At 60.4% G+C, this 23,452-nt stretch overlaps 3 protein-coding genes across 7 annotated transcripts; all 3 read right to left on the bottom strand.

Moving 5' to 3' along the window:
• Positions 1–150: 150 nt before the first annotated feature.
• PYCR3 (pyrroline-5-carboxylate reductase 3) lies at positions 151–4,528 on the bottom strand. Its single transcript, XM_036830962.1, has 6 exons — positions 4,400–4,528; positions 2,782–2,846; positions 2,150–2,329; positions 1,621–1,833; positions 1,203–1,295; positions 151–1,011 (listed from the first exon to the last, which is right to left on the bottom strand). Exons 1-6 carry the CDS (start codon positions 4,497–4,499, stop codon positions 829–831), a joined length of 834 nt encoding a protein of 277 aa, XP_036686857.1. The 5' UTR covers positions 4,500–4,528; the 3' UTR covers positions 151–828.
• A 2,375-nt stretch (positions 4,529–6,903) lies between these two features.
• On the bottom strand, positions 6,904–12,058 carry GFUS (GDP-L-fucose synthase). Its single transcript, XM_036830976.1, has 11 exons — positions 11,896–12,058; positions 10,730–10,886; positions 10,274–10,388; positions 9,066–9,194; positions 8,919–8,992; positions 8,586–8,719; positions 8,401–8,465; positions 7,970–8,036; positions 7,733–7,812; positions 7,424–7,523; positions 6,904–7,248 (listed from the first exon to the last, which is right to left on the bottom strand). The coding sequence occupies exons 2-11, from the start codon at positions 10,873–10,875 to the stop codon at positions 7,193–7,195; spliced, it is 966 nt and encodes a 321-aa protein (XP_036686871.1). The 5' UTR covers positions 10,876–10,886; positions 11,896–12,058; the 3' UTR covers positions 6,904–7,192.
• A 3,448-nt stretch (positions 12,059–15,506) lies between these two features.
• Positions 15,507–22,909, bottom strand: GLI4 (GLI family zinc finger 4). Of its 5 annotated transcripts, none has more exons than XM_036829826.1 (4): positions 22,503–22,909; positions 21,963–22,125; positions 21,443–21,556; positions 15,507–16,913 (listed from the first exon to the last, which is right to left on the bottom strand). In XM_036829826.1, exons 1-4 carry the CDS (start codon positions 22,533–22,535, stop codon positions 16,162–16,164), a joined length of 1,062 nt encoding a protein of 353 aa, XP_036685721.1. In that variant the 5' UTR covers positions 22,536–22,909; the 3' UTR covers positions 15,507–16,161. The 5 variants fall into 5 exon arrangements, with proteins under 5 accessions (XP_036685721.1, XP_036685722.1, XP_036685725.1 ...); XM_036829827.1 differs by having other exon boundaries at positions 21,443–21,553; XM_036829830.1 differs by having other exon boundaries at positions 21,963–22,106.
• Positions 22,910–23,452: the final 543 nt, after the last annotated feature.

Below are 23,452 nucleotides of genomic sequence, written 5' to 3'. Positions count from 1 at the left end.
CTCTCGGGTGATAGGAAACCCTGTCCCCAGACCACCTGCACCCACAGCTCCGAGTCTGAGCCCAGTATCCTGGGCCTTGGCTGAGACGTGCTTCCAGGCGCTTGGAACTTGGTTTTACCAGCCTCCAATTAAATATTGGTTGCTCCATGCTATAGGACAACGTCTTTATTCCCGATTCAAAAGTGAAAAAAAAGGTGCCGAAAGGGACTCGGGCTGAGCCCTCCAGCAGGTGGAAGGGCCGGGGTCAGATGAGCAGTTGCTGGCTGAGGGCCAGCCGCCGAGGAAGGCTGCAGTGGTGGGGGGCTCAGGGCCGTGCGGCCAGTGAGGGGCAGGCTGCTTGCTGCGTAAGCCCGGCTTACAGGTGGGGGATCACTTTGCCGCAAGCCTCACAGCTGGTGGGCGGAAGGAAGGGGCTCCAGCACTGGGGCCCGTGTGGGGTGGGGAGGCCCCCGTGAGCCTTGGGCTGCAGGTAGCCTGTCCCACACCCGGAGGCCCCTCGTCCTTGCTTAGGGCCCCAAGTTGCTGGCTTTCCTGGCCTGTTGGTCCTTTCGCGGACATGCTAAGAACCAAATCCTGCAGTCAGAGGCCAGGCCATGGACTCTTGACCCAGGGAAGGGTCATCAGGACCAGCTCCACCTGCCACTTGCCACGAGCTTAGGGTCTGGAGAGGGGCCCACACCCCGCTGTGTTCCCCACTGCCCAGGACCTGTCCTCCACCCATCCTCCCAGACCTCAAGCAGCTCCTCCACTGGCCTGCAGGCTGGAGAGAACCCGAGTCCTCGGGAAGGGGCCGGGGGCTGGTCATGGCCTGCACCCAGTGCCTGCGCCCTACTTCCTGCTGAGTTCCCGGGCCCGGCACGTGGCGGCCTCCACGGAGCTCATGGCCGCTGCCCGAAGCCCGCCCTGCTCCAGCGCGTGGAGCCCATAGATCGTGGTGCCGCCCGGCGTGCACACGTCAGTCCGCAGCTGAGCCGGGTGCTGCCCCTTCTGCAGAAGCATCTTGGCCGTGCCCTGGGGAGAGCGGCATTGGGGTGACTCGGGGGAGCCCAGCAGCCCCTCTCAGCTCAGCCCCACCCGCACCCCCGCCGCCCCATCTCAGCCCAGGCTGCTCAGACCTGCTGTCTCCCTTCCCACAGCTCCCAGGAGGCGTGCTGCCCCCTCCCCTTCCACACACCCCCCAGGACCGGGCCGCAGGGTCTCACCAGCAGGGTCTGGGCGGCAGTGCGGTGCGCCAGGCCACTGGGCATGCCCACCTTGATGGCTCCTTCGGCCAAGGCCTCCGAGAAGGCGCACACCTGTAGCAGCGGGGGGTGGGGACAAAGCCAGCACTCCCCTGGACACAGAACCCAGCCTGCAAAAGGCTGGGGACCCTCAGGAACAAGGTCCGGCACACCAGCCACCAGAGCTGAGGCCAGAGCTGAGGGGTCTGCCAAGGGGCTGGCCTCAAAGGCCCGGGAAGGCATGGATATGGGGTGGGCGGCGCACACGGGGAGCTGGGGACCCAGGCGGGGAGCCGTGGGGTCAGGGGCTGTCAGGGGGGCTCCACAAGGCCCCACTTGGCCGAGGGAGGGCTGGCCTGTGAGGACAGGGGTTGGGGTGCGGGGACCAGACCACACTCACAAAGGCCACACCGCTGCCACTGAGGCCAGTATGGACGTCCACCTGGGCCTCGGGCACCTCCTCGCACTGCCCGCAGGCCTCCAGCAGGGTCCGCAGGAGCCTGGCCTCGCTGCTCCCGACATGGCGGCCCCGCGCCATCACCATGGCACCCTCCTGGACCACGCAGGGCAGGTTGGGCGAGACCCGCAGCACTCGCGCCATCGGGGGCAGCAGCTGGCGGGAGAGAGGCTGCGATCAGGGCGGCCGTGGGATCTGGCTGCTGGGCAGGTACACGCCGGGCCAGCGCAGGCTCTCCGCTACTTCCCGGGCGTGGCGCCCTAACCCCAGGTGGGAGGAGCCCTAACCCCAGCCCCCTAGCTGCCTGTGCAGGCCGGCCGAGAGGCTGTCTGCCCCCCAACCCACCCATCCTGGTTTCTGGAAGGGCTGGACCCAGGCTGCACCCGGTCTGGGATGGCAGCGGTGGGAGGCCAGCAGAGCCCACCCTGGGGCCAGAGCCTCAGCCCCTACTGCACCCCGACAGGCCACCCACCTCCTCCAGGGTGCTCAGGGAGACCCCGGCAGCCACGGACACCACGATGTGCTCAGCGGTGACCACAGGAGCCACCTCCACCAGGACAGCCGGCAAGATGTGGGGCTTGGTGGCAAAGAAGACGAGGGAGCAGCTCTGCAGCACCTCCCGGTTGGAGTGGGTCGTCTGGCAGCCCAGGGCCTGCAGCAGGGTTGCCAGGACCAGGCCCACGTCAGCGGGCGTCCTCCCAGACCACAGCCCTCCCTGCCAGAGCCCACCCTGCAACCCCATGGGCCCCCCATTGCAAACGGCCCTAAACCTAAAGCCCATCACGCGCCCAGACCACCCGTTCTCGCTCAGGATCCAACCTCAGATGGCCCTGATGTCAGCACCTCCTCGACCCCTCTGATCCCAGTGAGTGCCCGTGACATTCCTGCCCGTCCAGCACGCACACGCACACGCACACACACACACCCCTTTACCCCACCCTGGCCCTCCACAACCTTGACTTTCCTTCTGGCCTTTGACCTCCCCTTCCCCAGCCCAGCCCGTCTCAAAACTTTAGCTAAGTAAGCAGCACTTCCCTGGCCCCAAGGAGCCAAGAGCCATCTGAGCCCTGGGAAGCCTCCACTCAGAGGAGCTGCCCGGCTCACCCGGAAGCGGCAGAGGTTCCTGTCCGTCGGCGCGCTGGCCAGCACGTGCTGAGCTTCCACTTTTCCTGGAAGGAAAGGCAAAGGCGGGTAGGGGGTATCAGTGAGGATGTGGCGCGGGGAGAAGCCAGCCTGGTGGGCCCCTTACGGCACGTCTCTGAGGCTCAGCCACACCTGGGCCATGCTGAGCCTCTCCAAGAAGCCAGGTGCTTGGCGGGGCCGCTCCACTCGGCTGGGACCAAGCAACCAGCTTCACTTGATTCTACTCAGCAGTCATCACTGCCCACCTGCTGCTGCTGCTGAGTCCAGACGCCCTGCTGGACACAGGGGCCGGGAGCTTGCCTTGTCTCGTGACGACACAGATCCCAGGGATCCCTGTCTCTGGGAACGGGAAGGCTGGGGAGGGGGCATGGTGGGTAGGGAGGCTGGGGTGGGGGATGAGCTTCCTCCGGAGGGGGGGTGCATCTGTACGGGGACATCCAAGCAGAGGCTCAGTGCCCGTTTGGTAGAAATCCTCTACAGATCAGATTTCTGTAAGGTCTAACAGGAAGGCAGAAGTGCACCCCACGGCCTGAAGAGACGGTGGCAGCACTGTGAGACTCCGTGCAGCCGGGGAGGCAGGTGATACTCCAGGTTTTACAGGTAAAACACCTGAGACTTGCAGTAAACTGTTTTCTGATGATTTTGACCTTCCTAGACCTTGACATATGGCTGAAGGCAGAAAACCAGTCCATATCTACATATAAAGGTTTCTAAATACTGTGGAGTATGATTAGGACAGCATCTCCATCCCTGCTGTAAGTGGTGCTCAACCGAGGATGATTTTGCCGCCCCCCCCCCCGGGGACATTGACAGTGTCTGGAAACATTTTGGCTGTCACAACTGGGGTGTCACTGACATCTAGTAGGGAGAAGCCAGGCAAGGGGCTAAACAGCCTACAACGTGAAGAATGGAGAATGTGGCCCCAAATGTGCACAGTGCCGGACACCAGGGGTGCAGCCGGCGAACAAACAGAAAGAAGAGTCGGAAGCTCAGAGCGGTCAGGCAGCTCGACCGAGGTACGAGGTTAGGAAGTCGGCAGGAGATCCCGCGCTCTAAGCTAGGGCTGTCCAAGAGAAGTATCGCTCGAGCCACACACGTTACTTTACATTTTCTAGTAGTCTTATTAAACAAGTAGGAAAAAACGAGTGAATTGTAGTACATTTTATTTAACTCAGTGTAGCCAAAATGTTACCCTTCCAACACCTAATCAATATTAAAAGTTACTAAGATACGTTATTTTTTGTTGGGATGCTAAATCTTCCAAATTCGGCGTATATTTTATTCTGTGCGCTCACAGCACATCTCAACTCGGACGTGGGGACGGCCGGCGCTGAGGCTCTCCACCACATCCCCTCCAGCCGTGCTCCCAGAGAAAGCAGAGACCGGAGGGACAGGGTCCGCGTGCCACCCTGGCCCACACCCGCCGGCCAGCTCCACCCTGGGGCCCCTGCGCGGAGGGCCCCGTGCTGCCCGGGGCTCCGCGAGGCAGGTGAGCTACGGAGAGGTAAGCCCGTCCCTCCCACACAGGCCGATGTCGGACGCCCGCTAGCCCGCCGGCCCGGGACCCCACGCGCCCCACCTGCTTGGATGAGGCCCTGCGCGATGGCCTCCGCCATGCGGCCCGCGCCCACGAAGCCCACGCGCCTCGGGCCGGACTCCGCCGCCACCGACGCCGCCATCTCGCCACCACGCCCCGCCCCTCCCCGCCCGCGCCCTCAGCGCCGCCAATGGGCTACACCACCCTGCACCTGCCCTCGTCCATTGGCTGCCGAGACCTCACGCTCCGCCCCCTCCCGCGGGCTCCACGCTCTATCGATCGCTACCAATTGGTCTCGCCCCTTCGCAGCTCATTGGCAGGAGAGATCTAGGGCGAGGAGGGGCGGGACGCGGCGCGGGGCAGGGCGGGACGCGGGACGCGGCGCCGGCCGGGACGCGGCGCGGGGCGGGACGCGGGGCGGGACGCGGCGCGGGACGCGGCGCGGGGCGGGGCGCGGCGCGGGGCGGGGCGCGGCGCGGGGCCGGAATATTGTATTGGGTTCTGTCCTGAAGTGTGAGATTTCCCAAAGCGCAACTTGAGCTGGTCATTTAAAGGCGAAGGGCAAGAAAGGGTGGGGGCTCCTCTGGTCTTATCCCAGAGGTGGGTGCCTCAGGCCTGTTTCTCTGGGTGGGAACAGAGTGCCCTTGGAGCCTGCAAGTGGACTTGGGTGTGGAGGACAGGGTTGCCTGGTCAGAGCTTGTGGTCAGCTCTTCCCCAAGCCACAGTGGGTCCGGGTGACAGCATAAAATTGGCACAGCCAGTGAAATGTGGGAGCAGGGGTCTGCTTTTCTGTTAAAGGAGGTCCTCAGGCCAGCCTGGATTCTGGTTTCTGAGGGCCTCTCAGGGAGCTGCAGGGGAGACCTTCATGAGGCCTAGGTCCCCAGCAGAGACCTGGCCCCTCTTGCTGGTCCTGTGGGAGACGGAGTGCTTGGCCAGGGCCAGGGACCACCTTAGAGACTGAGAGGGGGAGGGTGGGTGTGGGTGTGGGGTGTGCTTGTAATTTTTGATTGACATGGGAAAAATAAGGTTGAAGAACTAAGATTGCAGTTTTTAAGACTGAATTTTAAAGATGTTTTATTTTCTTTAAACTCTACTTTGACACGTTTTAAGCTCTTCAACAATGAGATCCCTTCATTCCTTCAACGCTGCCCCTTCAGCGTGGGGGCCCTGCTCTGGGCTGGGAACGAAGGCCACACAGCAGTGGAATGCAGAAACCCCTACCCTGCAGACCTGCATTCTGGCTGGAGAGACAGCCCCTCTACGATAAACACACACACCCCATAACCCAAGGGACAAGTCAGGACACACAACCACTATTTGTGTCCGGCCAGGCATGTCCAGGCCTCTCTGCCCTGCCCTGGGCCTCCTTCCCCCCGTTCTCACTTGGCTGATCCAAGCTCCAACTCAGGGACCACCAGCTCCCCCTCTCCCTGAACGCCCACAGGGGCAGACCCTTCACATTCACAAAGGTCTGGCACCCAGCGGATACAGCATGAAGGGCAGACCCGGTCCTGGAGCTCCAAGCCCTGGGGGGTGGGGGAGGGGAGGCGTTTCCAGAGGAGCAAGCAGGCGGGGTGGGCCTCAGAGAGGAAGAACCCCGTCAGCAGAGACCTAAAAGGTGGGGAGGCACTGACGTGAGAGGGGCAGGACTGGCCCCTGGAGAGGCCCGTGGGCGGGGGTGGTGGTAACAAATGCAGTGAGGGATCAGCTGGACACAGGGACAGAGGTCGGGACTTGTGTGCCTGGCACAGGGAAGACAGCCCATGGCGCCTGAATGAACAAAGGAAGTAAGGAACGTGGCAGGCGCACCTGGGGCCAGAAGAAAGCTGGGAGTCACTGGTGTGAAGATAGCAAAGGGTACCCCAGGGGAGAGGGGACCCGAGAAGCGGTGGGCCCCGGAGCCAGGGAAGGTGCCTGGGTCCTGGGGGAAGCACATCCAGCACTGACTGGCTAGGCAGGGGCCGGTTGGTCAACCGGTCCAGACTTTCCTGCTGAGGATGGGAGGCCTGTGCCGCTCACCTCCATGCCTGCCAGGCCCACTCTTGCATGACACCTGTTGCTGCCCATGGGAGAAGGGCAGGCCAGGCCCCAGCACCCAAGCTGCCACCTGAGGGCTAGGGAGATGAGGGGCCAGGTCTGAACTGGCCAGTCGCCACTGCTCTCCTCAGATCCATCTGCGTGCCCGCTCAGCCTGCCCAAATCCAGACCCAGCCTCTTTCCCCAAAGTCCTGGGGGTGAGTGGGGGTAAGCCCGGGGAGTGCAGGTTACCCAGGCCTGCACCTGGCTGTGCGTGGAGAGGCTCGGCTACGGCCGCAGCCCGTGGGGACTGCCGCAGGCGCCTGCCCTCTGTCCCCACCGGCTGACGGTCCAGCCTCTCCTGCCACCTGCCCACACACCCACCTCTCCGTGTCTCAGGCCACTGCTACCTTCCACCGCAGGGACAGTTGGCCACCGTGGCCCAGCAGCTCCTGGGGGCGGGCCAGGCTCAGGAGGCAGTGCTGGGGGCGGGGGAGATGGGGGGCTGATACAGAGCTGCCGGGGCCAGGCCTGTGGAAATGCACTTTATTGGCTCCCAGGGATCAGAAGCGTACATGCTCTGCGGCTGGCGTTGGGCAGCAGGGTGCCGGGCCTGGCCAGGCCTCGGCTTCCCTGAGGACGGTGTGAACGGTGGGCCTCACCGGACAGTTAGCCAGGCCTGCCCCGGCAGAGGGCGTGGAGCAGGGGCCCGCCGCCACGAGGGCAGCGCCCTCAGCCCCGGCAGGTTCTGAGTGGCCGCCGCTGGGCTCTGCTGGCTGAGCGCCGGGGAGAAGGCGGCACCCGCTCCCGCGGCGCACTTCACTTCCGGGCCTGCTCGTAGTTGTCAGTGAACCAGGCACAGGTCTCCTGCACGGCTGCAGAGGCGGGCGGGTGAGGCCCAGGGACGTAGGGCAGTCACCCCCGTGTCCTGCCTCCGCGGTGAGGGTGTGGAGGCCAAAGCTGCAGGGCGTCCACCCCCAACGGGCAGCAGGGAAGCTGAGGCCCGGGGAGGGGCCGGGCGGTCCTGAGGGATGGGGTGGGAGGGCTCACCCTGCTTGAAGGGCGTGAACCGGAAGTCGGGCAGGTAGGCCCGCAGCTTGCCATTACTGGCCGTCTTCTTAAACTGCCCGTCCGACTTGGTTGTATCAAACTAGGCACCTGGTCAAGGACACAGCAGAAGGGGCAGCCCACCCCCCACCAGCCTGCCCTTGAACCTTGTCTAGCCTTCCCAGGGGGAGCCTCCAGGAGAGAGCAGCAGACCCCCTCACCCCCGGCTGCCAGGGTGAGTGCCATGGGTGCGTCAGACCCACAGCCTCCTGCAGGGAGGCCCACGGTGTCCTGCCTAGAACCAAAGGATACGGTGACCTCCCCATGGAAGTCCATGGCCTCCACCACGGCCTCGGCCACCTCCTGGATGGACAGCTCATCCTCCTCGCCCACTGTGGGGACCGAGGGGCCAACGGCCAGGTCAGGCCTCCTCTGCCTGGACCCGCTGCCGCCCAGCCCCACGGATGTTCCCGCTGTCCTGCTCAGCGGCTCTCAGGACAGACGGGTGTCCTGCCCCATGCAATGGGGGTGGGGCTGCAGGGCACCCACCTGACAGGATGATGGGCTCCACCTCATCGTACTCCCGCAGGACCCAGATAAAGAGCCGGGCCAGGTCCTGGAGGTCAGACAGCCAGGGTCAAAGGCCACAAATTACGGCCAAATGGGCCCAGGTCACCTCTCCCAAGTGCTCCTGCTCGGCAGGGTGCAGCCCAGGTTTGGCTGGGGCCCAGGTTACCCCCCTCTGGGCAGTGCTTGGCCAGCTCCGCCCCAAGTCCTTTCTCCTGATGAGCTCAGAGCTGTACCCAGCAACTTCCCTGGGAACAGGAACCTACACGGACCCAGCGAGGACCAGTGACTGCTCCCCTGGGGGCTCAGCCTGGACACCCGGCCCTTCCTAGGCTCCCTCATGCCTCCCCACAGCCAGCACGGCAGCTCCAGGAGACGTTCTGGGGAACAGCTGTGCCCCTCGCGGCACCAACCAGTGAGTAGATGAACTGCCTCCGAGGCCTCCCTGTGCCCCACACTGTCAAGGCTGAGCCGCGACCTGCGGGTTGGGGAGGGCAGGTGTCAGAGGGGATGTGCCAGCACCGCCCCTCCTCCCCGCTGTGCTCCAGGGGCCCCATCAGGCAGGCAACCAGCTGGGCAATGGGTGGCGGTCACTCACTCTTGGCCAGGTGCACCTTGTGGATGAGGCCAGGCAGCACATGGCCGTCCTCGATGCTGAAGTTGTCATGGGGCCCAAAGACGTTGGTGGGGATGACAGCGGTGAAGGTGCAGCCGTGCTGCTGGAAGTAGGCCCTGCGGGGGCACAGCATCTCCTCTGGCCCTCATCCTCGGATCACGGGCGAGCCCCCAGCCCGGCCAAGGCTAGCGAGGAGGGGAGCCGAGATCTGGGAGCCCTGCCAGGGCTGCCCCCTGGGCCCACCCACCACAGGGCATCTGGGGCCCCCTTCCCCGTTCTTGGCTGGCTTCAGCCTGGCACACGCGGGAAGAGGACCTGTTCTGCACGTCGATCATCCTCTTGGCGTAAGAGTAGCCAAAATTGCTGCTGTGCGGGGGTCCGTTGTGAATCTGGGGGAGCAGAGGAGCCGCTGCTTCTCAGCCCTGCCCCCAGGCCAGGCCCCGCCCCGGCCCCGCCCCTCACCATGGTCTCATCGATAGGGTAGCTGGTCTTGTCGGGGAAGATGCAGGTAGACAAGCAGGAGACCACCTTTCGCGCCCCCACCTCGAAGGCCGAGTGCAGCACGTTGTCGTTGATGTGTATGTTTTTCCTCTGAGGAGGGAGGGGCAGGGGCAGGGCGGGTTCAGGCCCCAGGCAGGATCCCAGCCCTTACCTGCCCTTCCAGGGACAGAAGTTCGGACACACCCTTGCAGGCAGTACCTGCGCCAGCTGTTCTACCTGCTCCCAGGACCCACTGTCCAGAAACCACGGCCCCCTCCCAGCCTGTTAGTCCCACCCCCAGGGCTGTAGGAGGGTCCAGGCCTGCCTCCCCGGAGGCTGGGGGAGGGCCCTGAGGAGGGGGCTACACCCCTAAGCTCAGGGCCGAGCCTGCCCACAGGGGCTGCTGAGGGCTAGGCAGGTGAAGTACGAGCCAGGAGCCCAGGGGGCCCAACCTGGCCCCGCGGCGGGGCAGGAAGAAGCGGCCCCTCCACTCCCGCACCCCCAGGAGCTCACCCTGCTCTACTGCTCAGCAGCAGTGAAGCCTTGGCTGGCCACACCCCTCCTCCGGCCCCTTCCGGGGACTTGAGCTGGCCAGGGCATTTGGGTGGTCTGGGGAGAGGTGGTGGCCAGGCAGCCTGCTGGGAAGGCTGTCACTGAGACAGGGGCCCCCAGGGAAAATGTGGTCTGAGCTTCTGCCATCCCAGGCCCGATGCAGGGCCAAACCAGGCCAAGGCCAATTTTAGAGATGATGGGGCCAGCCCTCAGAGGCCCAGCTCTCCTCCTGCCCCTACCCCACACGTGCAACCCCTCAAGGCACATGCTGCAGACCCAGAGCCCAGCTCACACACCTCTGCACCCCTGAGTGCACCGTGGGCCTGGCTCAGTGCAGCTGGACCTCCTGGGACCAGGAGGGTCTGAAGGCCCAGGGGGCAGGAACCAGCCGGGGGTCACACGGCAAGCACTGGCTTGTCTCAGCTCCTCCAACCCCCAGGTTAGCTCTGAGGCTTTTCCTATTGGGCCAAATGCCCCCAGGTCCACCTGTGTGCCCCTCTACCTACAAATCAAGTGTGGGTCACTGGGGGCCCCTCAGGGACTTCCTGGGGCCGGAACGTGAGCTTGGGAAGTTGGCCAGGAAGTTCCCAGAATCCGGGGTCCTGGCGCCCAGTGCTCACTGGGGCCCCCTCACTTACCCAGAAGTCCAAATTGTATTTGATATTCCGGAACAGGCCCCCCACCATTGCAGCAAGATGGATGACACGTGTGGGCCGGACTTTTTCAAACAGCGCTCGGGTCTGTGCAGCGTCCCTGAGGGGGAGCCGGGCCATCAGGGCCTGCTTGGAGGCCCGAGGGAACTAGCACCCTGGCTCAAAGCACTGGGGGCAGGAGCCAGGCAGGGCCGAAGGTGGGAGGGGCTGCCAAAAGGGAAAGCGTGCCGGGTCAGGCCTTGGCTGGTATGAGTGTGTGGGCTTACAGGAAGAGATGGGAGGAAGTTTGCCCAGGAGCAAAACTGCACACACCCAGGCCAGGCCAGCCACCTGGCAGGGACGGCCCACACATGAGGCTACCAGACCCAGGAACAGGCCTGGCCCAGAGCTCTCAGTCTGGAGAGGGCATGGTGGGGTTGCTCCAGGGATGAGCCCACTCACGTAAGATCAGCATCCTTGGAAGAAACAAACACCCAGTCCTCTCCGGGCAGCCTGGCCCCATCTGCTACCACCTTCTGGATGGCTCTGCCCACCAGCCCAGAGCCCCCAGTCACTAGGATCCGCATGGACCCCTGGGGCTCACCCATGTCGGCTGCACCTGCAGGGCCAAATGGTGTGAGTCTGAGGCCATCCCGCTCCCACGAAACAGAACCCCACTCCCCTGAGATGCCTCAGCCTAGGGTCACTGCCCTTAGCACTGGGCCCCACTGTGACTTCCAAGGGCTGGCCTGGGGCAACTGGCACAGTATAAGGTCAACAGGGCAGGGAGACTGCCCACTGGGGACCAGACACACCCATCTAGCCGGAGTCAACCCCTCCTCTCAGCCCTGTTCCCCAGGGAGCCCTCTGTCTAGAGTTGCACAGGGGCCCTAGGGCTACCACCCAGCTGGGAGAGCCAGGCTCTGCCCTGCAGGCCCAACCCTGACCCCCACTGGGCCAAGAAAAGGAACATTCGGCTCCCCTCTGGCTGACAAGAGGGGAGGCAGCCAACCTTGGGGCTGGGGGCTCCTGGCCCAGGTCGTTTGGGCTGCTCCCAGCCAAAGTCCATATGCTACAGAGGGGGAAGGGGCGGCGCCTGTGTATGCAGCCCGGTGCCCACCAGCGGCCAGCTGTTCCCAGCTAGCCTTCGAGAGCCTGGTTCCTTCTGGGCAGGTTGCGCTTCTGGCTAAGAAATGGACAGGCCTCGGGGCGCCACCACCTCTGAGGACCCTTCCTGGGGGCTGGAAATCTGCTCGGGCCGCTACAGGACGGCCCTGACCCCGCTGCAGGGCCCCACGGGCAGCCCCGACCGGAGGGGACGCTGCCCAGAAATCCCGCTGCTCTCGACAGCGCGCGCAGCGCGGCAGCAGGCCTTGGGGTAGACTCCACCACGGCCGGGCCCCTCCGCGTCCCCCAGGCGCTTCCCACGCCCCCGGGTCCCCTTCCTGGCCCCACCTCCGAACCCACCGCGTCTTGCAGCTAGGCCCCCTCCCACGCTTCCAGGCCCCTCCTACGTCCCCAGTTCCTGGCACCCCTCAGGTCCCTCTGGCTGGGCACCCAAGGCCCAGGCCCCGGCTCGCCACACCACGCCCCCCACCAGGGTCCCCTCGTGCCTCGCGCTGTCTCACCTGCGCCTTACCCAACCTGCCCGGGGAGCGGCTTCATGCGCCGGCTGAGTCCTGCCACGCACTGGGGCTAGGTGGAGGGAGCGGGACCAGGTCGGGCCCTCCCGCGGAACTCTGGGAAATGGAGTCCTGGAGGGGCGCCCCGGGCGTTGCTGGGAAGTGGAGTCCGGCACCGCGCAGCAGCCTGGGAAATGTAGTTCTTTCCGGCTCCGCCTCCCCTGGGCAGACCCCGACCCGCCCTTAACCCAGCCTGGCGCTGGGCGCAGGCCCCTGCTGGGGAGCGTGGGGGCGTGGGAGAGGAGGAGGGGCGGCGCGTCTCCGAAAGCCCGCAATCTGTGCACCGAGGAGAGGCGGCAGGAACCAAACACCATTCGAAAAATGGAGGAGCTGCAACTCCTCAGTGCTTTCCTAGGGCAAACACTGTGCATTTGTGAGAAACAACTGCAACTCTGTTACTATATTCGGGACACTGAGGGGGCAGTATATAAAATATACTTTAATAAATACATTAAAAAGACAAACACGTTTCAGGAGATTATTAAAAGCAGGAGACCACTTAGGGGCCACTGCTGTAGTTCAGGTAATGAGAACTCAAAAGAAGTTTACTGACTTAAGCAACATCGAGATGGTAGAATTAACGGGACTCATGCTTCACTGGCTATGCAAGTTATGGGGAGGAAGTTAGGAATGACTCCTGGTGTGATGGTTGGTGTTAGGTGTCAACTTGGCCAGGCTGTAGCACCCAGTGATTCAATCAAACACAAATCTAGGTGTTGCCAGTGAAGAGATTTTGTAGATGGTAACATCTTCAATCAGGTGACTTTAAGAAAACGAGACTTTCTCCTTCATGAGGGTGTCATCCATTCAGCTGAAAAGCCTTAAGGGCAAAACTGAGGTTTCACTGAAGGAGAGGAAATTCTGCCTCAAGACTGACTGGAGCATGAGCTGCCTGTGAGCACTAGCCTGCCAGCCTGTCCTACAGACTTCAGACCTGCCAGCCCCACAGTCACGTAAATCAATTCCTTGAGATAAATCTATATCTATATCTATATCTATATCTATATCTATATGCCTGGGTTTCTAACTAGGTCACTGTAAGTACGGTGAGTGGAGTTTTCACCAAGGGAGGTAAAGAGCTGGAATAAAAACAATTGTAAACTGAATCCAGCAGCATAGTACAAGGATTATACACCATGACTAAGTGGGATTTATTTCTGCAATGCAAGGGATGGTGCCATATTCAAATTAAAAAATAAACGTAATATATACCACATTAAAAGGACAAAGAGGGCTTCCCTGGTGGCGCAGTGGTGAAGAATCCGCCTGCCAATGCAGGGGACACGGGTTCGAGCCCTGGTCCGGGAAGATCCCACATGTCACGGAGCAACTAATCCCGTGAGCCACAACTACTGAGCCCGCGTGCCACAACTACTGAAGCCCGTGTGCCTAGAGCCCTTGCTCTGCAACAGGAGAAGCCACCGCAATGAGAAGCCCACGCACCACAACGAAGAGTAGCCCCCGCTCGCCGCAACCAGAGAAAAGCCCGCATGCAGCAACGAAGACCCAACGCAGCCAAAAAATTTTAAAATAAATAATAATAAAAAAATAAAATAAAACAACGCCTTGTAATTGTTTAAAAAAAAAAGGACAAAGAAAAAAATACATGATCATCGCAGCTGATGCAGATAAAGCATTTGACAAAATCTAACACCCTTTCATGATAAGAACACTCAACAAACTAGGAATAGAAGAGAACTTCCTGAACTTAATAAAGGGCATTTATGAAAAACCCACAGCTAACATCATACTCAATGAATGAAAGACTGAAAGCTTTCCCCCTAAGGTAAGAAATTAGACAAGAATATCCATTTTTGCCACTTCTGTTCAACATTGTACTGGAATTTCTAGCCAGAGTAACTGGGCAAGAAAAAGAAAAGGCATTCAAATTGGAAAGAAGTAAATCTATCACTATTCACAGATGACATGAGATATATACACACCTTCTCCTTCAGTGATGGACTGGAGGGGAGGGTCTGATTGCCTTAGCTTCCTCCCGGGTTGACCAGTGGCCACGGGAGGGGGTGCACCCAGACTGAGACCACCACTGTGACCTCCTACAACAGATTCTAGGAAGTGTTGCAAACCAAAGGTGAGGTGCTCTTACAAAAAGAAAGGAGGAGGGGATGGATGTGGCATGGGCTGAAACAAGAGATGTTCATTACAGTCCACCCCTTGAAAACCTGATATCCACATAAGCACATTTTCTCAAAAAGCAATTTCAAAACTTCCTCTCAAACCATTCCAACATAATGCAATTATTACATAGCTCTGAAACTACTCCCTCCCTCTCCCCAAAGGAAGATAATCCAGTGTCTGGTTCATTAATTGCATCCTGTTTCACCTAGTGTTTTGGAGCCATGTCATCTCCTTTATTTCTGGCAAGATTCCATCATATTTTTTGCATCTTATGAACTTAATTTGAATTTAACTATTGCTATCACACAATAGTAGGAAAGAGGTAAAGGGAAGAGAAAGGAAATAAGCTTTAAAATATGACTGTAGGACTTCTCTGGTGGTCCGGTGGTTAAGACTCAAAGTTTCCACTACAGGGGGCACCAGGAACTAAGATCCTGCATGCCCCACACGCGGCCAAAATAAATAAATTAATTAATTAATTAAATAAAATATGACTACAACACATTAAGGAAATAAATATGGAAAGAGCTACAGTCTTTGTTAATTAAAGTCTGGGGCAAACTGATTTTTTTCCTCTGTTGGTGATCTACTTCTTTTTCCTGGATGTTTGTATAGTATATTATCTTTGTGGTTCAGTAATTTCATTAGACTTTGTGTTCTCTATTTTTTTCTTAGTGCACAATCAGGTCTTTCAGTATTGAAATCAGATATTCCTTTAGTTCAGGAAAGTTTTCTTCTGTTACAGCTTTGAATCTACATAGTTTGGGTGAAACACTGTGGGCAACACCCAAATCCCCCCTTTTCATTGTCAGTTTACTGGGTTCCTACAGCACCAATATGAGTCAAAATAAAACTTCCTGTTATATTTTACTTAATTTAATTAATTAATTAATTAATTAATTTAGGCCACACTGCATGGCATGTGGGATCTTGGTTCCCCAACCAGGGATTGGAGATTCCTCTACAGTGGAAGCACGGAGTCTTAACCACTGGACCGCCAGGGAAGTCCCGTATTTTACTTTATTTTATATCTATATATTTGTATAGTTCCTCAAATGATCATGTATTGCTTCTGTAATTAAGTTATTGAATATGTCTGTAGAAAAATGGCTGGAGTTTCATTAGACGTGGTGCCGCTCAGCCTGTAAGTGGTGGTATGATGTATCCGGGAATGACAAGAATTCAGTGGGTGGTCACAGGACACAAAGGCACAGCCTCCCCCCGCCCCCTGATGCTTGGGCAGCAAAATAACTGTCCTATGGATCTTCTGTGTTTCATGACCAGTGGCTTCTTTTATACCTGTCGTCTCATATTTCCACCATGTGTTTTAATAGTTTTTAATGTTATTATTGTATAGAAAACATTCATACTATGCAAACCTATTCTGTATGGAAGAACTGGCTGGAAAAAAAGAACAGTTCAAATGACATGCACACTCAGTGTTTCATATGGCCTGACACAAGCCAAGAGTGAGCATACAGGAAAGTGAAGCTGAGTGAGGAAAGCTACAGTGCCAACAGCGCAAGGGCTGAGCTGCCCTAGGTGGATCACATCCTCCTGCAACAAATCAGCATCCGAAAACAACAAGCCAGAACCAAATGATGACTAGAGTTATGTGACCTACCCATGCCCTTCGCCAGGTGCTCAGGGCTGCTGTGTGATGAAAGATTATCCAAAAGCTCTGTAGCCCATCTGGATTTCAAAGGCGTTTAGAACCCACCTATGATGCAAATAGAGACAAAGACCTACGTTTTAAGTTTTAAAAATAAAATCTGGATGCACTTGAAAATAGTGACTTTCAAACCATCAGTTTGTTCAAGAAGTACCACAGCCACGCGGAATCCAGCAGGCTACCGGGTGGTGCCCGCCAGTGCAGGCAGGCCTGGGCCAGCCCCCGGTCGTGGGAAGGACCCGAAATGCACAAGTTGACCGCGGGTGGAGAAACAATCCGGTCCCTCGTGCTGGTCTCGCTCTGGCACTGCTTGCTCCATGTGCCCGGGGACATCCTTCCGAGGCGCTCCTTGGAGTAGCAGCGAGTCCCAAGCTCTCCCCTCCAGCGGCTGCTTCCAGAGCTTAGCTTACAGAGGTCCACGCTGCCTCGCTGCACAGGTGTGATTTCTGGTGGTTCCGAAAGCTGGACTTCCAGATGAAGCTCTTCCCGCACCTCGCGCACCGGAACGGCCTCTCTCGGGTGTGGATCCGCTGGTGCTGGGCGAGGAGGGTGCTGTAACTGAAGGGCTTCCCGCACCACTGGCACCCGAAGGGCTTCTCGCCGCTGTGGACGCGCTGGTGGCGGTGCAGCGTGGAGAGCCGCGTGAACGCGCGGCCGCACTGTCCGCAGGTGTGTGGCTTCTGGCCCGCGTGCGCGCTGCGGTGCTGCGCCAGGTGCGAGCGCTGGCTGAACGCGCGGCCGCACTCCCCGCACGCGTGCGGCTTCTCGCCGCTGTGCGTGGCCCGGTGTCTCACCAGGCGCGAGAGGTACCGGAAGCTCTTGGCGCATGTTTCGCACGTGTGGGCTCGCTGCCGTTTCGTGTTTCTCTCACGGGTCCTGGGGCGCGGGCTGTGGAAAAGTTCGGGTCCCCACTTACCTCCTTTCTGGGCACCTTCTGCTTTGGAGATGGTCCAGTAGGTTCTGTGTGGTTGTCTCTCCTGGAAAAGGAAATTCTCAAGGCTCCCTAGCCTGCCCTCGTGCCCGGCGGCTTCTCTGCAGACCAGTGTTGGAGGCCCAACCCCTGAGAAGCTTCCAGATGCTTCTGGAGGCTCTGAGGCTTGAGTCATTTTCGCCCTCGCAGTCACCTGCTTACGCAAAGAGCCCCAGCTGGAATCTGAAACGAAGAGAAAGGGCCTATGTGTTACTCTGTTTGAGAAGGTCCACCTGGGGCCCCCCCTCCGTGCCCGGGAGCACAGGCTCCACGCGCCGGCCCTCTCCGTGGGGTGTCTCACAGGTGACCCCAGGTTCACTGGCTGTGCTCATGTGCTCACCTCCTCCACGGACCTTCCCCTCCTATGTCCCGTTTCCTCCCCACCTTTTTTTAGTGGAAGCTTGTAGCTGATGCTGCCAGCACACTACGCCAGGCCCCCTGCCTCTCTCGGATGTCGGCCTCGCTGCAGCAGACAGCTCTGCAGAGCTCTGGCTGCCAGCACCCTCTGGGGCACAGGCGCACCTCAGTCCTTCTCCAGAGCTCTGTGCTGCCAGCCCACGCTGCGTGACAGGTACCGCCCCGGGGGTGGGAACAGAGGACAAGTGTCCCATCTCCCTCACTCTGATGGACAATCCCAGACGCCTCCTGCAGCCTCTCAGCGGTCACGGTCCTGGAGCTATCGAGCTCCACACACTTGCAGTGGCGACTCTATACTGACTTCGCTCTCCTGTCTCTCTTCCTGCTCCCTCTCGCCTGCTTCCAAAATTGCTGCCTTCCAAATACACCACCTATACCCCAAACTCTCAGGCTCTGTGCTCAGGGCGACCCAAACTACAGTGACTGGTACTGGGGGGGGGGGCACTGCGACCAGGCCCCGCTGCTCGGAGGCCCACACGCCTCTAGTGCAGGGCTGGGCTGAGAAAGCCGGCGCAGCATCAAGAGGCCAGGGCCTTCGCGGCGGGAGCTGGAGACAGGGCCGCAGGAGGGGAGCGCAGCGCTACGTGGTCGTTCTTGCCCTCTAGCCATGTGGGGCAGTGGTCTTCGGGAGGCCCATGGGGTCGCCTGTCCTTTGTAAATGTCCTGGACGGCACTGAGGAGAATGGCAGGCTCAGGGCAGCCACCCCCAGGGGAGGCCAAGAGCCAGAGGCCCCCGTAGCCGTCGTGGAGCCTCAGGTCCCCGCGGTGGCTGTGCTGACTGCGGGGCACACGCTTAGCCGTAAGGCCAAACACCGAGGCCTCTGAAGACACAGGCTGGCCCGTCGCCTTGGTGGAGATTAAGGCCCGGAGAGGGGAGGAGCAGCACCCCAGGGCCCGGGGTGGGGGATACTCGGCGATGGGTAATCGATCACGGTGTGCCAGACAGTGAGCAGCTGGCCGGGCTGCTGCTTGACTTGTAGAACCAGAAAAGGCCAAGAGGTGGGGAGGGGAAGGCTAAGATCAGCCGCCATGCTGGAGAGCCCAATCCCTCACCCAGATCTGGGCAGTGCTCAGACCTGGGGCCCGCTGACGAAGGGGAGGCTGGGTGCCCTTGAGACAAACCTCCTGCAAGTTAGCACAATAGATACTCTCCTCCCCAAAGAGCTGAACGCTGGGAAAAGAGGGATGCCCACACCCGGAAGGCTGCTGGATGCAGGATTTGAGCCGACACTGAAAACAGGGCCCCAAAATGCCATGAGAGTTGGGCATATGGAAGCTGGGTGACAAAAGGGGTGGGGAACCAAGTCACGGACCCACTTGCAGGGCCTCATCGGGATGGACGCACTTAGCAGCGGGGAGAACCCTCTCATAGTCTCCTGACCTGAGGAGTAAGAGCCATTACATTGGGAAGGGCCAAGTGGAAGCCCCAGAAACTGCCCCCAGCCCCGGCCAAGGTCCTCAACCAGCAGCTGGGCTGTGCGCACATGGCCACCTCAGAGCGGAGGGATGCAGGGACGGAGGCTCCACCACAGCCCCATTTGGTCCACCCGTGTGGCCCATGAACCACCCGACGGCTCACGCCTGCTGCTGGGAACCACCGGGAGCTTGCCCAAGTGTAGGCTTGGCTTCAGCTGCTGGGCCAGACGCGGTGCCTGTGGTGGCCAGGGCAGCAGCCCCGCACGCGGGAAGGGGCTCTCAATTTGGCAAATGTCTTCATGCACAGCGGGCCGGCGGTCACTGTGTTGATGACCTCATGCCAACTGGATGCAGTGAACGCACTGAAGTGTTACGTGCTCCGGATACCCTAGAACGATGCCTGCACGGCAGAGGGTGGGGCAGAACCTACAAAGGGCCAGGGCCACGTCGAGTCTATGGCGAGAGGCCCAGGTGACCTCGCCCTCCTCCCTCCGGGAGAGCAGCACACGCCACACGGGGGAGACTGCCCCTACCTGTCGCTGAGTGACCCAGAGGCTGCCAGTGTCGAGCAGGGCCTGGAAAAAAGCCAGGGCTCTGCCTCAGGTCCCGGCTGCGCGGGGACGGGAGCCACGGGGCCCTGCGTGGAGTCCCTGGCCAGCTGTGCCACGCAGAGCCCTTAGATTCCAGGCAAGGACACACTTGCCATTTCAAAAGTGGTGTGTGATGTGCCGCTGGGCTCTGCAGAGACTGGACAAGGGACAGAAAATGACCATGTGGTCAGAGAGGCCACCAGCAGACAGGTTACAGGCAGATGCATCTAAACAGGCCTGGCAGGTCCGGAAGACACAATTAGTCATCGGAGTGAGGGCCCGGGTCCTCACGTCACTCATCTCTTTGACACCAGCAGCTGTCTCAGCTTGTCCCCGGGGCCTCCCTGGGACCCCAACAACCAGGTGGTCCAGGTCCCACTACCTGCCTGGGCGGGCTCCAAACCTGGCCAGGGGTGGGGCAATCTCCCAGGGGCAGAGCTCAGGGCAGGGTGCCTGCTCACCAGCTCCGAGGTGAGGATGCAGGTGAATCCCAGGGCAAGGTCACACCTGGGGAGAGGCGTGCGATGCACGGTGTACAGATCCATTGTGGGGAAGGCACTGAGGGACCAGGGGACAGGACGGCCTGTCCTGTGGATATCAGCTAGCCTCTGTCCTTGGTCACCGGAGCTTGAACAGGTGAGCCCATGGGAAGAGGAACCCCAGTGCAGGGAGGGGACATACATAGTTCCCTCTTGTGGAGGCCCCTCTAGCTGCTGTCCCCACTGAACGGGTGACCTGTCAGCAGCAAAGGCCGAATCCTCAATGTGAAACCTGCAGGAGACTGACCAGTGCTTGTGGGCAAGTTAATCACACAGGACCTTCCATCCTGGAGGAGACAGTGGCTGGTCCCAACCAACACTGATACCTACTCCAGACACAGGTCTGCCTGAAGCACCTTTGCCAGCACCCTGCTTCTAGGGCCCACCCCGGGTTTCTGGACGTCGGAGCCACAGCTCATAGCTTTAGATCAAGGGATCCATTTTGTGGCAAAGGAGATAAAACAGGAGGTACAGGGCCTCCAAAAACACTGGTCCTCCCATATATGCACCACTAGAGGCAGCAGCCTGATGCAACATGGCAAGGTTCTGCTGAGGAACCAGCTGTGGCCCTCCCTGGGGTGCACAGGCACTCAACCAACGGCAGGTGTACAAGGAACCAGGGCCATCTGTCCCGGGACCCACATGCAGCATTTTTGCTTCCGCTTACTAGAACCTTTGGCTGTGCGACAGAGGCTGCGTGGCCTGCAAAACCTGAAACACTTTCTGTCCTACCCCCCGACCTCCCAGGAGGGGAGAAGGGCTAGTGACTGAGTTCAGTCCCCAGTGGCCAGTGATTTGATCAATCGCACGCATGCAGCGGAGCCTCCATAACAACCCTACGCAAAGGGGTTCGGAGAGCTTCTGGGCTGGTGACCACGTGGAGGTGCTGGGGAGTGAGCACGCCTAGAGAGGGTGTGGGAGCTCTGCACCCCTTCCCCAGACCTTTCCCTGTGCCTCTCTTCCACTGGGCTGTTCCTGAGTTGTGTCCTTTATAATAAACCGGTAACTCACCAGTAACTGTTAAGTACAGTGTTTTCTTGAGTTCTGAGCTGTTCTAGCGTACTACTCAAGCCCAAGGATGGGGTCGTGGGAACCTCCAATCTACAGCTGGTCGATCAGAAGCACAGGTGCCAGCCTGGCCTTGTGATTGGCACCTGAAGTGGGGGCGGTCTTGTGGGACTGAGCCCTTCACGGACAGGGTCTGTGCTAACTCCGCGTGGTCAGTGTCAGAACTAAAGTGTAGGACACCCAGTCGATGTGCAGAGAGGTGGAGACTGGTTGGTGTGAGGAACCCCCTACATTTGGTGTCGGAAGCGTTGCTGTGAGAAACAGAGAACAGAAGTTTCTGTTTAACGGCAGGTGGACAGACATGTCCTGACGGTGCGATGGTCACCAGCGGGCCACTACCACACGTGGCCAGCAGCCGTTCTTGGAGGCTGGATGTCTGACCCAACCAAGGTTAAATATTCTGGCTTTCACCCCTGTGCCAACGGCATCATTTGGAGCCTGAGACCCACAGCGCAGAGAACCAACCCCACCCCCAACTTTCAGGACTTGAGCCAAGAGCCTCCCCGCAACTTTGGCCAGTTGGGTTGGGTTTTCGGTTCCTTGCAATTGAGGGTTCTGACTGATAGCTCATCCCACGGGGACGACCATGTGACTGTCCTTCTGTCTGACCGTTCACGACGCTGGCTGTGTGTACTGAGCGTATATACTGAACAACCTGAGGCCCGCGGCATCCCTCATTCACCTGTGCTGGGGTCTCCCGCGGTCTCTCCTTCCTGGGCCCCCAGCAGGTCCGAGCCCCAGGGCTCCTTTCCTTGCTCCAGCTGGGAGATCAGATCTGGTTTGGATCCTGGAACTCCTGCCCGAGAGGAAACGGGTGAACTGAAGCGCTGCGGCACCCTTGGCTTCCCGCCCCAGGGGTAGCCTGGGACTGGGGTTTAGCTGGACCCAGGATGCAGGCCTGGAAACGGGGGGTCTCCCCAGGAGGTCCAGGGGCACAGGGAGCAGGGCAGGGACGTGGGCTCAGCCGAGGTCCACAGCTGTGAGAGAAGTGGACACTCCCGTCACCCAGCAGCAAAGTGCTGGGAAAGGCCCTGCCCCGGGGATCGGTCCAGAAAGCCCACCTGCCCCCTGGGCCTGGGAGCAGAAGCTCCTGGCTCTGGTCCTGGGGTCACAGCCAGCCTGGCCCCTCTGGGATCCCACCTGGGCTCTGAGTGGGGGCTGGGGGTGGGGGGGAGGGAAGGCGTGGGGCTGAGACCCCTCACCCAGGGAGGCCAGGTTCCTGTATGTCTCCAGCATCACGTCTCTATACAGGGCCCTCTGCCCCGGGTCCAGACGTGCCCCTTCTTCCTGGGTGAAGTGCACAGCCACGTCCCCAAAGGTCAGCAGGCCCTGAAACAACACTGGTGCTGCCCGTGGGGTCACCACCTCAGGACGGGGTGGGGGAATTCAAGGTGGGGGAGGCAGATGGCTCACTAGCAGGCGTGTGGGACCCCTGGACCCCGTCCCAGGTACCCTGCCTGCCAGGGGACCCCTAATGACAACCCTCAACCCCACCTGTCCAGCTGGCCCTATTTCTCTCCACCCTCCATCCCCCAACCTGCTCCCTATCGTCTTCCTTGCTGAGTGTCCCTTCCCCAGCCTCAGGGAGGCCCCGGGGGAAAAAAGGGGAGGGGCGAGGGACGCCCCAGTGAGTCCCCTCGTCCTGGAGAGGACCTGGGACTCAGGGTCCCGGGTGCGGCGGGCTCCGCGGAAAGATCTTCCGGGGGGCAAGGAGCCCAGGTCCGGGGGGCAGGCGCGCTCACCTGGGGCCCGGCGGCCGGGGAGCTGCCCGCCATGCCGGCTCCCGGTCCCTCCGAGGCGAGGGCAGAGGGCTGCGGAGAGGAGAGCCGGCAGGGGAGGGCGGCGGGCCCGGGGGGTCCGGACCCAGCCCCGGCCCTTCAGCGGCGTCAGCTACAAGGCTGGCCGGGACAGGGGCCTCCCGAGGACGCCCCTGCTTTGACTTGAGGACCCGGGCGCGCGGGTCAATCCATAATAAAGCAGGGGAGCTGGGTGGGCGCCGCGCGGGCAAGCGGAAAAAGCCCACCCACCACTCCGCCCGGCCTGCCTGGGGCGAGGCTACAGCTCCCGGGCTCCGCGGTTCAGCGGGCTCGGAGCAGCGCCGCGCCGGACTCACCGCCGAAGCCCAAACCCCGAACCGGGCCGCCCCAGCCCGCGCACGGTGGGCGGGGCGGCCCCCGCCTGGCTCCTCCCCCTCTTTGTCTCTGCAGGCCCGCCCCGCCCTCGGACAGGTTCTCAGGCCCCGCCTCCTTCAGGCCCCTTTCCTCCTCCCGGTTTGCTCCACAGGCACCGCCCCCTGCAGCCCCTCCGCGCGTGCGCGCCCAGGGCCCGCCTCCTTCGGTTACTTGCGCTGGGTCACCTGGGACGCTTGCGGAAGGCACAGGTTTCGGGCCTTTGCCGAGGGAGTTCTGGTTCCGTGGATCTGAATGAACTTGGGAGTCAACTTGAGACTCTAAGGCAGACTTAGGAACCTGTTCCGGACCCTCCTGTTCCTAGGACAGTCCTCATCCCCTCCACCGCCTGGCGGGTGCCGCCCTGGGCTGCGACTTCGGAAGGCCTGATAGTCACGCGCACGGGCACCTGTGTCTCCCAGGATCTGGGCTTGGCGCTGACACAGCTCTGTCTTTTTTTTTTTTTTTTTTAATAAATTAATCTATTTATTTTTGGCTGCATTGGGTCTTCGTTGCTGCACACG

The sequence above is a fragment of the Balaenoptera musculus genome, chromosome 17 (assembly GCF_009873245.2).
Source record: "Balaenoptera musculus isolate JJ_BM4_2016_0621 chromosome 17, mBalMus1.pri.v3, whole genome shotgun sequence".
NCBI classification, from domain to species: domain Eukaryota; kingdom Metazoa; phylum Chordata; class Mammalia; order Artiodactyla; family Balaenopteridae; genus Balaenoptera; species Balaenoptera musculus.
Note: the sequence above shows the minus strand (reverse complement) of the source record. Positions and strands in the feature narration are given on the sequence as shown.

What these genes read in the sequence shown, in the direction of transcription:
- PYCR3 (XM_036830962.1), bottom strand. Translation starts at nt 4,499, where the DNA reads ATGGCGGCGTCGGTGGCGGCGGAGTCCGGCCCGAGGCGCGTGGGCTTC. An exon ending in GCAGGGCCTCATCCAAGCAG is followed by an intron (nt 2,847 to 4,399) that starts GTGGGGCGCGTG and finishes CTTTCCTTCCAG; the next exon opens with GAAAAGTGGAAGCTCAGCAC. An exon ending in GTGGCAGCGGTGTGGCCTTT is followed by an intron (nt 1,296 to 1,620) that starts GTGAGTGTGGTC and finishes CCGCTGCTACAG; the next exon opens with GTGTGCGCCTTCTCGGAGGC.
- GFUS (XM_036830976.1), bottom strand. Translation starts at nt 10,875, where the DNA reads ATGGGTGAGCCCCAGGGGTCCATGCGGATCCTAGTGACTGGGGGCTCT. An exon ending in TCCAAGGATGCTGATCTTAC is followed by an intron (nt 10,389 to 10,729) that starts GTGAGTGGGCTC and finishes GCTCCCCCTCAG; the next exon opens with GGACGCTGCACAGACCCGAG. An exon ending in CAAGGTGCACCTGGCCAAGA is followed by an intron (nt 8,466 to 8,585) that starts GTGAGTGACCGC and finishes CCCAACCCGCAG; the next exon opens with GTCGCGGCTCAGCCTTGACA.
- GLI4 (XM_036829826.1), bottom strand. Translation starts at nt 22,535, where the DNA reads ATGGCGGGCAGCTCCCCGGCCGCCGGGCCCCAG. An exon ending in CCCCGGCCGCCGGGCCCCAG is followed by an intron (nt 22,126 to 22,502) that starts GTGAGCGCGCCT and finishes CCCCGTCCTGAG; the next exon opens with GTGGTGACCCCACGGGCAGC. An exon ending in CAGGAACCTGGCCTCCCTGG is followed by an intron (nt 21,557 to 21,962) that starts GTGAGGGGTCTC and finishes CCTCTCGGGCAG; the next exon opens with GAGTTCCAGGATCCAAACCA.